The sequence below is a fragment of the Pteronotus mesoamericanus genome, unplaced genomic scaffold (assembly GCF_021234165.1).
Source record: "Pteronotus mesoamericanus isolate MK-2021 breed Mesoamerican mustached bat unplaced genomic scaffold, CSHL_Meso_final contig_173, whole genome shotgun sequence".
Taxonomy (NCBI): Eukaryota; Metazoa; Chordata; class Mammalia; order Chiroptera; family Mormoopidae; genus Pteronotus; species Pteronotus mesoamericanus.
In genome coordinates, this window is record NW_026555072.1 from 8,967,493 (window position 1) to 8,983,747 (window position 16,255).

Here is a 16,255-nt window from a genome sequence, read left to right on the forward strand (position 1 = left end):
TGAGTGATTCAGCCATTCTGGTTAAAGCTTGCTACACCTACCCTCCTCAAGGAAGTAATTCCCCTCATTCTGCTTTTTCTTCAAGTTTCTAGAATAGAGATTGCAATTTCCCTGGCTTCCAGAGCCCACCACACAAGTTATTTTCAGAAATGAATAGCTATGTATCCATCCTTCCTCCCAAACACTGTTTTTAAGCTTCTTAAATGGTGGGCTACAAGGGAATTTTCATGACTCCCTTTGAAGTGGTTAAAAAAGAAGTTCGCAGAAAGCGGTAGAAAATTGCTTTTGTTCTTAGTCAGAGGTAGGAGATTTTTATCGTTGGTGGCAAGAAGAGAAGGAATACTGCGTTATGAGAAAGAGTGGGCTGTGGAGCTGCATTGCCTTAAGTGAATTCTGGCTCTGACACTTACAAGCTTTGTAAACTTGAGCAAGTTATTTAAATTCTCCGTGCCTCAACTTCCTTATCTATAAAATGGAGATAATGATAATAGCTAAATTACAGGATTGTTGTAAGATTTTAGAATTAATACATTGCAGCAGTTAGAATAGTACTTAGCAGTCATCAGTGCTCCATAGGTACTATTTGCTGTTAACATTATTGTTGTTATTGTTTTATGATTTTCATGTTAATGCCTTCAATTTGGTACTCTATATATAACTGTAATCTCTTAATGGACACTCCATACCATTTCAGCTTTTTTCCTAGTCGCTGACAGTAACACTTTGAGATTTTTAAAGGCTTTTTATGAATATAGAACACAAAAACTTTCATTGGATAATCTCTATTTCTGTATTTCTTCCAGAGTAATTACACTTAGACATTTCTGATCATTTTGATCATTTTCCTTCACAGTATCTAGAAAGAGAGGATCTTATACTTGTGATATATTATAATATTTACTTCTTTTCTGTTATTTTCCTCCAGTATCATATCCATTATGTGATATACATTCTTTAGAGCAGTGGCTCTTTGAGTATGATTACCCTGACAAGCAGTATCACTGTCACCATGGAACTTAATAAAAATACAAATACTCAGTCTCTAGTACAATTAAGCAAGAAAACAAAATAAAAGGTGTCCAGATTGTAAAGACAGTAAAATTGTCTTTGTTTATAGATGACATGATTCTGTATGTAAAAATCCTATGGAATCTTTAAAGAACTATTAGAAATAACAAGTTTAGCAAGGTAACAGCATACAAGATCAGTATATAAAATTGAATTGTATTTCTGTACATGAGCAATGAATAATCTTCAAATGAAATTAAGAACAATTCCATTCACAATAGCATCAAAAAGAATGAAATTCTTAAGAATAAATTTAACGCCCTGGCTGGTGAGGCTCAGTTGGTTGGAGCGTCTTCCCATAAACCAAAAAGTTGTAGGTTCAGTTCCTGGTCAGGGCACATGTCTGGGTTGCAGGTTTGATCCCTGGTCCAGGCGCATATGATCCGCAGCCCAGGTGCATCCTGGGACAACTAATCGATGTTTCTCACATCAGTCTTCCTCACTCTCCCTTCCTCTCTCTCTAAACACAAAGATAAAAAGATAAAATATCCTCAGGTGAGGATTTAAAAAAGAACAAATTTAACAAAAGAAGTGTAAGACTTGTAAACTAGCATTGCTGAGAGAAATTAAAGATCTAAATAAATGGAGAAATACTTAATGTTCGTGGATTGAAAGACTCAATATTGTTAAGATGACAGTTCTTCCCGAATTGATTTATAGAGTCAACAAAATCCCCCTCAAAGTTTTAGCAGAAATTGGCAAACTGATCCTAAAAGTTATATGGAAATGCAAAGGGCCTAAAATAGTCAAAACAGTCTGTAATAAAGAACAAAATTGAGAGACTCACACTTTCCAATTTCACCACTTACTATAGTTATCAGGACACTGTGGTACTGTTGCAGTATAAAAATAGACATGTAGATCATGGGACAGGATTAAGAGTTCAGGGATAAACCCTTGCATATTTATGGTCAGTTGATTTTCAATAGAAGTGCCAAGGCAATTCAGTGGGGAAGGAATAATCTTTTCAACAAATGGTGCTGGGGCAACTGTATAGCCACATGCAATAAAAGGCCACATATTAGATAACTCCATTTATTTAACAATATGTAGAATAAGTATTTATATCTGTAAATCCATAGAGAGGGAAAGCAAATTGGTGGTTTCCTGGTGATAGGTAGGATATAGAGATTGGAGTGGTGGAGGGTGAAGATGTTTTGGAACTAGACAGAAGTGGTGGCCACACATTGTGAATCTACTAAATATCACTGAATTGTACACTTTAAAATGGTTACTTTTATGTTATGTAAGTTCACATAACCCACTTTTTTATACCATATGACAAAATATTCTTAAATACTGGCTTTCACTTTGGCACACTTAAGGGATGTGAGTTACTACATTCCCATAGAAACAGTGGCTCACAGCACCGCTCAACTCATTCAAGAGACCACCACCTCCTCCCTCAGCCCCAGGCATGCAGGTTGGAGGGGTGTGTGATTATTGGAAAAGCACCATGGATGTTTCTGATATGTTTGCCTTACTGAGAGTTATGACTCTGAAGCACAAGCTCTAATGGTTCTACAAAAATCCATCATATGTACATATAATAATTTAATTAACCAGCAGTTAGACGTGGAGATTGCTTCCAGTTTTCTATGGCCATAAATACTATTGCATTGGCCATTTTCATTAATAAATCTTTGTTTAACTCTGATTATATTTGTAGGGTAAATGCTCTGCTACTGAAATTGTTGGCATCAAAGTGTATACATGTATTTAAGATTTTTGATCTCTATAAATAACTTGCCCTCCAAAAGGCTTATACCCAAAACAGGTATTTTTGCTAGTGAGTTTATTATTTTTGCCATTGAACCTTTCTCTCATTCAGAAAATTTTGTGAAACTCTTCCATGCCAGAATATAAAACATTATTTATTTTACTTTGCTGAAATTTCAAGACAATTACTCATTATTGGTTATAATAGTATCCATCCACACTCTACAATCAGAAATTGTTCCTTTCCATATTTGAACTTGATTTTGACATTTAACCTCTACAACAGACTACAGGAGACAACAAATCCCTAATGAGAAAATTTTAAAAAGTTTATGGAATCCTGGATGTGATTTGAATTGTTATCATACACTTTTTATTCTCCTTTATTTCACTATTTTATTTTATGTCTGTGAATGATGATGAAAATTTTCTTTTCCCCACTTTGGTTACCAGACATTTCATATGTTGTTTTTGGGGTTTGGGTTTTTTTCCCTTTTATTTAATGCAAAGCTCTAGAATTTTCATACTTCAGTTTTTAAAATCCTACAGGGGTGTCCAAACTTTTGGCATCTCTGGGCCACACTGGAAGAAGAAGAGTTGTCTTGGGCCACACATTAAATACACAAACACGAAAACTTATGAACATAAAAAGGTTTTACGTGAATTTATGATTTTGTGTTGGGCCACATTCATAGCCATCCTGGGCCGCATGCGACCTGTGGGCCATGGGTTAGATACCCACGCAATAATACTTCATTTAATAAACCACATAGGCCTGAGCATGGAACTAGATATGATGAGGATCCTATTTTCTCAAACTGTATATTAGGATCCATGGGACAGACTGCAATCTAGGCTATGCAGAAAATCTGTGCTCTGTGTTTCTCTTAAGGAGGCATACCTGTATTCTAACCCTGGCTGTCACCTTCTTGAAGGAGTTGCAGAGCAAGAGGCAAGGGCGGTGGGAAGGTGGGAAAGAGGACTAGCAGGTGTCTGAGTTTCTGAACCTATCTACCTAGAAAGCAGGTTCAGGATGGAATCTGTTCTAGAAATTATCCCCTTTTCTTCGTGAATCATTTCTATATTTAGAAAGCAAATTTCCTTACAGTGAGGTATGTTGGAGAAATTCCGAATAAGCAGCAGCAAGATTCTATATTTGGGTAAATTTATTGCAGTCGGTTCAGGACATGATGAGTTGAATCCATGTGATTCAATTTAGGGAATAAAATCATTTATTCCTTGTATATACAGAAAGTGAGTGATAATTCTGGTAACTGTCTCAAATATTTTCTTATTGATTTTGCAAATTGCAGAAGTATAGCCTGCATGCATCTCTGACTTACCAATTGGTCTTGGGCTACTGAACTTTGCAGAACTAAAAACAATTTGTTTAGGAATGCTGTTTTCCAGTACTTTATAGAGCTGCACTCTATCCAATGCAGTACCCACTAGACATAGGTAGCTTCTTAAATTTTAATTTTAATTTATTAATACTAAATAAAATTCTCAATTTGACTTCTCAGTTGCAGTGGCCATATTTCAAATGCCCAGTACCATATGTGACTGATGGCTACTGTATTGGACAGCACAGGTATAGAACACTGCTTTCTTTGCACGGTCTTATTGTCCAGCACTACTATCCGGAGTCTTGACACCTCTAAGAGTAATGTCTACACCTATGTGGCGCCTTTTGAGAGGTCTACAAGGAAGCTCTAGTAGGTGCTTTTTGGCATTCTTCCCCTTTCTATTAATCCAACAGGAGCTAACTTACGGATTTATCCAGGACCATTTGTTAATTAACTTTTTATATTTATATATTTGTTTTAATAGATTTTTGATCTCTTTGCTTTAGGGTGCAGTACTAGCAGCTGTGTCAAGTCACAAATTCAACTCATTCTATGGGGATCCTCCTGAAGAGTTGCCAGATTTTTCCGAAGACCCTACCTCCTCAGGTAATTGGGTCATTCATCCATTCACCAGTGTGAATCATTTGGTGTCTGCATCTTTTCCATTCTTAGTAAACTTTTTTCTGTGAATGTAGTCATGATCCTCCTAGGGATTCAAAGGAAGTTTGTCAGCAACCAAATCACATCCACACATGTCTGATTCCCTTTAATTTTAATTCCAGAATTGCTCTCCCCTACTGCTCCAAAAGCATCATTTCACTATTTTCCTTTTACCTCAGAAATACTTCTTCCCCTTCCCCCACTCCAGACCCAACATTGCACTTCATCCATTGAACATTATAGTTGATCTTTTTGGATCTTTCTGATTACCTTCTACCTCAGTAAGAAGTTTGGATGTAAGATTTTCCCCATGTCACCCATAGCAGATCAGACTTTGGGACAGCACTGCTTTTAACTGAATCTTTAAATGTAAAGTTGTCTTGTGAGTTATCTTTTAAACAATTTACAATTTTTTCTCTTTTTATAAAGTTTATAACTTGGAGAATAACATAGAAGAGTTACCTATTTCAATGAAATGTATATACGTATTCCTGAAAAAACCCCACCAGTGTTCACATAATTACTTTATAAAATGCTCAGATTTTGATCTTACCACTGAGGTATTCTCAAATATAATTTACTCAAAATTTAGAAGATCCATATATATATATATATATATATATATATATATGTAAATGCATGCGTGTGTTATAGTTATTTTAACTTTATGTGTTTTTTTATTAATTAATTCCTGTATCACATGCCCTCTGCCCTCAGCTTTTCTTTTTTCATTAAAGTCTCACAGTATTTGCCATGTGGTTGACTTTGCACTGTTGATCTGATTTTTGTACTCTTGAACTGACTCATTCAATATTTATATATTATCATTGGAATCGAGGCTTAGGACCCTTCCTGAAACGTGAGTTGTTTGTCCTTCACAATTAGCAATATAAAAAGAATGGGCATACTAATGCTTCTTTCCTGTTTGAATTATGAGCATTGGTCATTATTTGTGCTTCTTCCTTCCTCTGTTTATATATATATGTGCACACACACACTCATATGCTTATACCTTGTACAAAATAACAGATCAAGTTTCCCATTCTAGCAGCTATATACAAGGTGGGGGAAAAGTAGGTTTACAGTTGTGAGTACACAAAACACAAAGTTTATTCTTGTATTATTATTTATTAATTACTGTAATATTTTCCATATAAACAACTCTAAACCTAATTTTTCCCCACCCTGTAGTTCCTCATTTTGACTTTTACCAACTGGGATGTGAATCTTCCTCTTTTGAGTGTAGGTGATTTCCAAAAAATTCAGAAATGGGAATCTTAGAGAAGAGACTCTGAAAAGAAGGCTTTGCTCTTTTCCTCTTGTTCAACTTGGTAATTGCCCAGAGCCCTTATCACAGGCAGGGCAAGGCACAAGTTGTGTTTATAGGTATGTTCCCCAGTGCTCCCTATTGTTTCCTGTCAGTCTTTTTGTTCCCGTCACTGTAACTTTCTGTTGTTGTTTCTTAGCTTGCAACCTCTTTCTTTTGTCCTCACACTCAGATTACAGTTGACCCTATCTCCAGGGAGTGGATCCAATACTGGTTTTATAATATACTGTTACCATATGACATAGTCACACACTTGGGACATATTTAGAGATTTTAGATCAAAATCTCTAATACTATTTTTACCTTTAGAAATGAGCCTATACAGCAGTATGGTCCTTGCAATGACTTTACAGACCTGATCTTTAATGTTTCCCTTTAGGATGAAACTCTACCTAATAACAGTATAATGAGCTCTTGTTTCCTTTCAGTGAAAAGTTGGGTTTTTGTTTTAGGGAAAGTGATTGTCTTTAGTTATAGACATGCTTTTTTATATTAAATACATTTTTGCCCATTTTTTGTGTTTTTAAGTACAGCCCCTAAGTGCTGCCGTTGAAATAGTTTCTGACTGCAGTACTTGCTTTTTAAACAAAAGAGCAATTTGTTACACTGTCTTGCAGTTAGCCTGCAAGCCCTTGCTTCAGTTAGTTGTTCACAATTTTGTATTTCTTCTTCCCTTTCCTGTAGTCACACCCTATTTCTTTTTTTGTCTTTTTTTTAAATTTCTGGATCTTAATGATCTTGTAAGCAGTCAGTGTCTTCATTTGATGTGCTAAATGTCTATCTCTAAAATATTTTTAAATAGTACTGTCCAGATGCTGCAAACGAAAGATAGAAGAATTTTTATGCAACATATATGTTTGATCACTTACCCTAAATGAAGAAGAAATTTTTATATACCTACAAATCAAAGACGGGGCCAAGTGTTCTATGGCCATGGAGGGCACACTGGCCTGGAGCTTCTGGCCCAGCCGAGAGGACAACGGTCCTGGCAGCAACTGGCCTATGATTTCGATAAAAGATATTTGCTTTGCAAAAAAGAAAAGAAGTCAAAGACAAAGAAGAAATCTGAAGAAAATTCTAATATTTTCTTAACTATCAGAAATATGTTTCTGAAATTAATTTTTAAAACCAAGTCATTTAAAGGAAGGCATCATACTATTTTATCAGCATTATTTATCAATAGCTATCTGCCAGCAAGTTTTCTTTTCTGCAAGCAATGGTTGTGTGGTTGGTTAACAAAAAAACTATCTAGATTTACATCCAGATAAGAGCTTTACACTTTCATAAAGTAATTCACTTATATTTTTATTTTTATCTCTTATTTTTTAATATTTTCATTAATTTTCACACCTAATTTCATCTCCATTTAATTCTAAAGCTTAAATTTTTATTTGAAGTTCCCAACATTATCCTTTCCACTGTCTTTCTGTTTAAATTTGCAGGAATTTGTTTTACAGTAGAAAACGCAAAGCATCTAAAAGTTCTTCCAAGCTCATGGCAGAAAGAGAAAAATGACCATAGAGCATGTGCTTGTAGGGTGGAGGTGAAGGGCAAGGAAGGAGGGGTTAGAGAGAGAGAACAGTGTAAGGTCACCAGCTGCCCCTTCTTGAGATGACTGCTTTTTACCTTTACACAATGCCTTTTCTATTCTTTCTATGAAATGATAATAAATAATAGGTAATTAGATTTTTAATGACCTTGTTTGACAAAAATAATAGCTGACAATCCTATTTTAGCCCCCCAAAAAATTTCTATTTAAAATCACAATTTAAAAACAAATTTAAAACAAATCATCTTCCCAATTTGTCATCTAAACAAGAGTCGAGCGTGTTTAGGTATGCTGTTTACATTGTAAAATAATTTTTATATAAGAAATTCTTTTCTATTTTGATTATCAAAATTTGTTAATACATTCACTAGATTTTATTTAGTTTAATCTTATGATAAACAGTATATTGTTTCTTTGTTACTTAATAATCCAAGTGCAAATGTGCTGTTCTCATATTTTACATCAAAGAAGTCAGAATCAGAATCCAGTATTTTGCTGACTGGAATCCTCAACAGTCCCAGTGGATATGCTTATGGAACACAGGGGCTCACTTTGGGCTAAGCTGGGGGACCATGCTTCTTGTGGCTCATCTACTGGGCCCAACTATGTCTTGATAACCTGCTTACTCTAAAATCATACTGTTTGTTGTTTGTCCATATGCTGCCTTCTTCCTAGGACTTCTAGCAGCAGAAAGTAGGTATCCCTTTGTTTTCCTCTAAGGTTTATCTTTTATGCAAAAGTATTTGGCTTTGCATGGTTCATAATCAGCTTGACTTTTTCCTTGGCTGTTTGTGTTTAGATATTTAATTTTGAATTTTAACACTGCCTGATCATAAAATAAAAACTTGGATATATTGATTTCCTGAGGCATTGTTATGCAAATATTAACTTCTCATTTCTTTCATAAGAAGAAAAAGAGACAGTGTTAAAATTTTAACTGCACTCAATATTATTTCACATCTGAATTTCAAGCACAAGTACATTGATTCTGGGGGAAGGGTAACATTTTACTTTATAGTTTGCTTTCAAGAAAACTCAGGGTAAGTGAATTTTCATTTGACAATTACATAATATGTAAGTGGTTTTTATTGCTTTTCTTACTGACTCTTTTCAGTTTATTAATATGGCACTATGAAGTAAAATACTGAATTTATGTCTACTCATGTCTCAACAACTTTACCATCAGAAAAAGCATTTATGAAGAATAATGGCTAGATTTTAATTACAAAAGGATGTAATTTGAGTATGTGAGAATACTAAAAAATAAAAGGTATGTAAGAAGTTGCACGCGTGCATGCACACACACACACATGAGTAAAAGTTAAACTTAGGCAATCTGAGTAAGATAGGTGGGTTGTGTCTATGTCAGTATTCTGGTTGTGGTATTATTATACTGTAGTTTTGTAAAATGTTACCAATGGGGAAGCTGAGCAGAGTATACAAGGGATCTCTATTATTTCTTAAAACTGCATATGAATCTATAATCATATCAATAATAATTTCAATTAAAACAAAAGAATAGACCTTTACCTTATTGTTGTACTTACTGGAGGGAAAGATAAATTAGAAAATCTGGAAACTAATAATCAAATTCATTGTCACATTTTGTTACATTAGTTGTAGCTCCAATTTCAGCTGATTTAACACAGTCACGCACTGCTTAACAATGGGGATACATTCTGAGAAATGTGTCATAAAGCAATTTCTTCACCATGCAAGCATCATAGAGTGCAGTTACACAAACCTAGGTGGTATAGCCTACTCCTGAAATTGTATGTGGCACACTTTTATATGACTGGCAGCACAGTGCTACCATTGTGTATGTGATCCGTCATTGGCCTAAACGTCATTAAGTGGTACATGACTGTATAAAAACCTCACAAGGTATTTGTTATCTGTTGCTATGTAATGAGTAACAGCAAAGCAGCATTTATCCTCTTGTGGTTTCTACGGATCAGGAATCTGGACATGGCTTAACTGAGTGCCCCGGCTCATGATCTCTCATGAGACTGCAGTCAAACTGTTGTCCAGAGCTGCAATCTCTTGTGAAGGGCCAAATGCAGGGGAAATCCTCTTCCAAGCTCACTCACAAGGGTGTTGACAAGCGTCAGTTCCTCACTGGCTATTGGACCTCTCCACTGGGCTGCTCACAACATGGAAGCTTGCTTCCTTCACCATGAACGATCAGAGAAGAAGGGCAAAAGTAAAGAGAGAGAGACCAAGACAGAAGCCACAGTCTTTAAAACCTAATCTTGGAAGTTACATCCTATCTCTTCTGCCCTATTCTGTTCATTTAAAGTGAGTTAATAAGTCCAGCCCATACTCCAGGGAAGAAATTGCTCATAGAGGATCATGAATACCAAGAGGCAAGGATCTTGAGGACCATCTTAGAGGCTGCCTACCACATACACGCTAATGGCTATTGAAATATAAGACTCGTCCTATTTGTAACTGCTTTTCTTTCTCCAGATTTAGCACCCATCTCCTTTAAAAAAATCAGCAGACCTATTATGTCATTTGGGAATGAAGACATCTTGGAGATACCAAGTAGTGCTTTTCCTTAGTTGTAAAGCTTTATATGAATAGGCACTTAACAACCAGCAGAATGCTATTTAAAGCACCCTGACACTGAAGCTCCTAGACATAATCAATAGCATGGTGGTTACCAGAGGGAAGAGAGATAAAGGTTAGTAAAGAATAAAGGGGTCCAAATATATGGTTGCGGAAGATGGTTTGACTTTGGGTGGTGGTCACACAATGCAATATTGAGATCATGTATCATAGAAATCTACACTTGAAATCTACATGGTCTTATTAACTAGTGTCACCCCAATAAATTTAATTTAAAAATAAATTGCTATATCAAAACAAAAAAAATACTTAAATAAAGTACTTTATCAAATTTGTTCCCAATGATGTTGCTATTTGGAAACATAGACTATTTTAACAAGCATAATGCCATTAGAATTTTAGCACTAATACTTCAACAGAATACATTTGCAGAGTTTACTTCTTTTAACCAATAAATTGAGGCATCTTTACTAAATTCTATACATAAAGAATCTAAAGCATTTGTCACCATGTGTGAGTTTTCATAATTTGAATTGGATATAGCACAGATGCATAAATCCAAACTGTAATTTACATTATGGGATTCACTATTGCTTATAACTTAATTGATAACCAGATTATCAATTGCTTTGTACCATGAGAATAAAAGGTGTTGTCCAGGGGGTAGGAGGAAGAGATTGGCTGCAAAGGAACAAGAGGGAATTTTTTTGGAGTGATGAAAGTGTACACATACATTGGGGAATTTTAACTTAATTATACCCTAGTATGCAGTTTTTCAAATATAAAAACATTTGCTTACAGGTCAGGGTTACTGTGGAATCACATAAGGTAATGAGTGTAAGAGCACTTTGGAAATTATGAACTATTATACATATATAAGTATTAAAATAATTCTTTTTAATTTTTGTTGAATGTATTGGGATGACTTCGGTTAATAAAATTATGTAGATTTCAGGTGTACACTTCTATAATACATCATCTGTACACTGTATTGTGTGTTCACCACCCCAAGGCAAGTCTCCTTCCATCATTTATCTCCCCTTTACCCTCTTCTACCTTCCCCTCACCCCCTTTCCCTCTGGTAACCACCATACTGTTGTCTGTGTCTATGAGTTTTTAAAATCAACTGTTTTCTGTGATTTTCTTATAATACTTATTTTAAAATCTTCAGAATTTGCTCCAAAAAATTAATTTCAATTGAATACATTTTGTTGTCTCCTTTTGTACAACACATTCTGCAAGTACAACCTGTAGTACAAACATGAATAGGATACCTACAGTCCTGCCATTAGTTAGAGGGGTGAACTCATGTACTGTTTATTTATTGTTTTTTTCCAAGGTAGTTACAAGCTCATACAGAGGTCTGATATGACCACATCCTTTTCCATTTTTGAGAAAACTGAATAGTTTTTTTTCAGATTTGACAGTATTGATCAACAAAATAAATACTAGTAGCAGCTTAAGAGCCTGCGTGTGTTGTGTTGTGCCTCAGTTTTAAACAAATAACAGTACAAAAGCCCCCGAAATGTGTTTGTGTGCATTTGTTTTATAATGAATTGAAAAATTATGAGACTTTTAGATGGGCTTGGTATTCAACTACACCTATCAGTTATACACATCTAAATATGTGTCTGTGGTTCTAAATATAGCAGAGGCCAAGTAAGGAAATAACAGAAATGCAAGAGGTATCAATGGTAGGTGTTAAAATGGCAAAGGGTGGTGGAAGATTTTGAGGTTAGATTAATAATAGCATTTATTCAATTTGAAAAGACGATGGAGAAATGGAATACAAACTAATTTTCCTACCTAATTACAGAATTTTAAAATTAGGGGCACTTTTCAGAGTTTGAAATAGCCAACTTGAGTACAGCTATGAAAATTGCTTCCCTTTTTTTGGTTTACCTTTTTTCTTTTTAAATCAAGTTTATTCTATTACAGTTGCCTCAATATTTCCCCCTTTGCCTTCCTCCACCCATCCCACCCCTCCCCGCTCTCCCACAGTCAGTTCCCACTCCGTTGTCCATGTCCATGGATCATTCATACATGTTCTCTGTTTAGTCCCTTCTTCTTTCTACCATGGTCCTCTTTCCCCATCCCCTCTGGTCACTTTCAATATGCTCCATGTTTCCTTGCCTATGGTTTATTTTGTTCATTAGTTTATTTTGTTGAATAGATTCCACTTATAGGTAAGATCATATGATATTTGTCCTTCATCAACTGGCTTATTTCACTTAGCTTAATACTCTCCAATTCCATCCATGTTGTCACAAAAGGTAGGAGTTCCATCTCTCTCTCTCTCTCTCTCTCTTCCTTTTTCTTTCTTTCTGAAATACAGATTGATTTTATCTATTTTTTTAAATATCAAAGTTAATTATAAAATATTAAAGAAATTTAAAACCATTATGAAGTCTCAGCAATTAAATCAACATGATACCAGCACAGAAATAATCAAGTAGATCAATGAAATATAATGAGAATTCTAGGGACAAACATATATATCTGTCTAACAATGTAATATATGATTAAATTGATATTTCAAATCAATGGGGAATATAAGGCTTATTCAACAAATAAGGTGCATGGACCACTATTACTTGAAATAAAACAAATAGAGAGCCCTATTTCACACATTATACAAAAAATATTCAAGTGAGTTAAAAACCAATATGTAAGATCTAAGGAATTTTAAGAGAAAATACAAAATAATATTTTTCTTACCCTGAATAACATATTCAAACCCAGAAGCTATAAAGTCAAATATTGACAATATGACTATATTAAACATTTAAGATTTACAGTAATATACATATAAAAAAAGTTAAAGGACAAGTAATAGAATAGGCAAGTACTTGCAACACATCTAAAAGAGGGTTAATAGTTTTTGGGGGGTTTTTTTTTAGGAAAAAAATTCTACAAACATTTAATCAAAAAATAGATAAAGAATACCAAAAAAGTCATTTAAAGGTTTTTAAAAATAATGGAAGTAGGCAAGAAATACACAAAAATAGGTTTTGTTTCAGCAAATAATAAAGTAACAAAATAACATCATTGTTACAATCAGATTAATGGGTATTAAAAATATTGGTAATATCAAGTATTGGTGACTGTGAAAGGAACTGGGTATTCATAGACTCTTTTTCTTCATCTTAAAGCAGTCCCTTTAGCATATTTTGCAATGCTGGTTCAGTGGAGGTGTATTCTTTTAGCCTTCTTTTGTCTGGGAAACTCCTTATTTCCTCTTCCATTTTAATGGAGAGCCTTGCTGGGCAGAGCAGTCTTGGTTGCAGGCCTTTGCTTCTCATGACTTGGAATATTTCTTGCCATTTCCTTCTGGCTTGCAGTGTTTCTGTTGAGAAGTCAGATGCTAGCCGTAGCGGGGCTCCTTTATATGTTACTAACTCTTTCTCCCTTGCTTGCTTTAGGATTCTCTGTTTGTCTTTGATAGTTGCGATTTTAATGATGATGTGTCTCAGAGTGGGCCTCTTTTGGGTTCCTCTTGAATGGGACCCTCTGTGCTTCCTGGCCTTGTGTGCCTTTTTCTCTCCTCCAATGAGGGAAGTTTTCCATCCTTACTTTTTCAAACAGGTTCTCTATTCCTTGCTCCTCCTCTTCTCCTTCTGGTATCCCTGTTACACGGATATTATTACGTTTCAGGTTGTCCTGCATTTCCCTCAATGCCTCTTCATTCTTTTCGAGTCTTTCTTTATTTTCTTGCTCTTTCTGGGAGCTTTTTTCTACCTTGTCCTCCACCTCGCTGATTTGGTCCTCAGCTTCATCTAGCCTGCTTTTGATTCCTTCTCCTGTGTTCTTCAATTCAGAAATTGTATTCTTCATTTCCTTTTGTCTCTTATTCATAGTTTCTACGTCCTTTTTCATGCTGATATAGTTTGCAGTAAGTTCCTCTTAGTTTCCCTGTAGATTTTTGTAATTCTCTCTGAGCTCACTGAGCTTCCTTAGAGCCATTGTTTTGAACTCAATATCTGATAGTTTCCTTGCCTCTATTTCCTTTAGTTCTCTTTCTGGGAATTCCTCCTTTCTCTTCGACCTGGAAGTTGTTTCTTTATCTTCCCATTATTTGTGAGACTCTTCTTTTTTGCTTCTGCCTCTTAAATTGATCTGTCTTGATTTCCTGACTTTGTGGTGTGAACTTCCATGGTAGGAGACTGCTATTTTTTCCTTTCTGGATCTGCCTCTGATGACATCAGATGTTGACCCTGTCTGACCTTAGGCAGTCTGTTCAAGACTTCCAGTAATCTACTGTCTGTGGCTGTCTCCTTCAGCTGTTAATCTAGTCACTCTGCACTCAGCAGGCTGGCTTAGAGACACCACAGGGCAGGGCAGAGCAGAGTCCCTCCTGGGGGTGGGGTTATTGGGTCCTCTCAACGCTGCTGCTGCTACTCACTGGAGTGGTCTGCCTGAGCCAGATGGGTGCTGCCATCTGGGACAGGAGTCAACACTGGGATCCTGCCCAGCTACTCTCTCCATTCTCTCCCCAAAGCCTCCATCTCCAGTCTCTCCTCAAGTGTGTCTAGACCACTCTGTGCCCCCTTTAACCAGGGATTTACTATATGTGGCTGCCACTCTGTACTCCGCTATCAGGCTTTAGCACCACAGGGCCAGGGCCAAGTCCCTCCTCGTGGCGGGGCTGTTGTGAGCTCTGACACTGCTGCCACTCAGGGGGAGTGGTTTCTGCCTGAGCAGGATGGCTGCTGTCATATGGGGAATGAGTCCGTACCGAGATCTCGCCAGCTACTCTCTCAGTTCTCTCCCCAAAGCCTCCCTCCCCAGTCTCTCCTCGGGCATCTCTTGCCCACTCTGCCCCGGCCTTTGCCAGAGACCAGGGTAAGTGGCTGCAAATAAAAATGTATGCGTTGGCCCTTTAAATAGCTCTTTGCCTCTCCAGCCTCCTGTCTCTGGGAAAGAGCAACCCTGCTGCTTTTCTCAGCTGTTGTTATATGTGTACATTTTGGGCTCTGGTGCTATTGGCTGGACATCCTCGCTTACGGTTTAGACCCCACTCTTCTCAGGGGGAACCAACTGGCTGTTTCAATATCCTTCTTGGGCTACCTCCCATGGGTGCCCCGCCCACCCTCTCCAGTCTCTACTGCACTCCTTGCCACTTAGGTTGTGCTAAAGCTGATTCTTCTGTCTGTCCAAGGTTATAAGGCTCCTATCTCACTATTGTTCAGTTGTTTGTTCCACGTGATTTCTCCACAATTTAGTTGTAATTCCAGATTGGTCCTGGGAGGAGGTCAGTGTGACTTCCGCTGACTCCTCCTCCATCTTGATTCTCTGAAAATGCTTCCTTTCATGATTGAAAATTCACAGTTTCACTTTAGGGTCCAAGATACAACTAAAATCAGTTCAGAAAAGGGAACAGATTTAAGGTGGTTAAATAGACTTGTTGACGTAGTGGGTCTTGCCTATTGGAAACAGGCTAACAGATGTCTTTATGCTTTCCAGCAAAGTATCCCCTGGGCTCCTAAAAGCAGATTAGACATTTAAGGAAGAGCTAACCCCTGTCCTTCTCAGACTATTCCAAAAAATCCAAGAGGAGGAAAGACTCCCAGACTCTTTCCATGAGGCCAGCATCACCCTGATCCCAAAACCAGATAAAGACCCTACAAGGAAAGAAAACTACAGACCAATTTCGCTGATGAACATAGATGGTAAAATCCTCAACAAAATATTGGCAAACCGCATCCAGCAATACATTAAAAAGATTATCCACCATGATCAAGTGGGATTCATCCCAGGAATGCAGGGATGATTCAATATACACAAGTCAATAAACGTAATACATCACATAAATAAAAGAAAAGACAAAAACCACAGGATCATCTGAATAGACGCAGGAAAAGCATTTGATAAGGTACAGCACCCATTTATGATCAAAACACTCAGCAAAATGGGAATAAATGGGGCATTCCTCAACGTAGTAAAGGCCGTATATGAAAAACCTACAGCCAACATCATACTCAGCGGGCAAAAACTAAAAGCTTTCCCACTAAGATC

At 36.5% G+C, this 16,255-nt stretch overlaps 1 protein-coding gene across 6 annotated transcripts in view; it reads left to right on the forward strand.

Annotated features, from left to right (window-relative positions):
* The window catches only part of CASK (calcium/calmodulin dependent serine protein kinase), a 387,224-nt gene that overhangs the window by 273,984 nt on the left and 96,985 nt on the right, over positions 1-16,255 (forward strand). For all 6 annotated transcript variants that reach the window (XM_054566530.1, XM_054566532.1, XM_054566531.1 and 3 more), the window contains exon 10: positions 4,640-4,739. In XM_054566530.1, the coding sequence (XP_054422505.1) occupies positions 4,640-4,739 (100 nt within the window). The remainder of the gene's footprint in view (positions 1-4,639; positions 4,740-16,255) is intronic.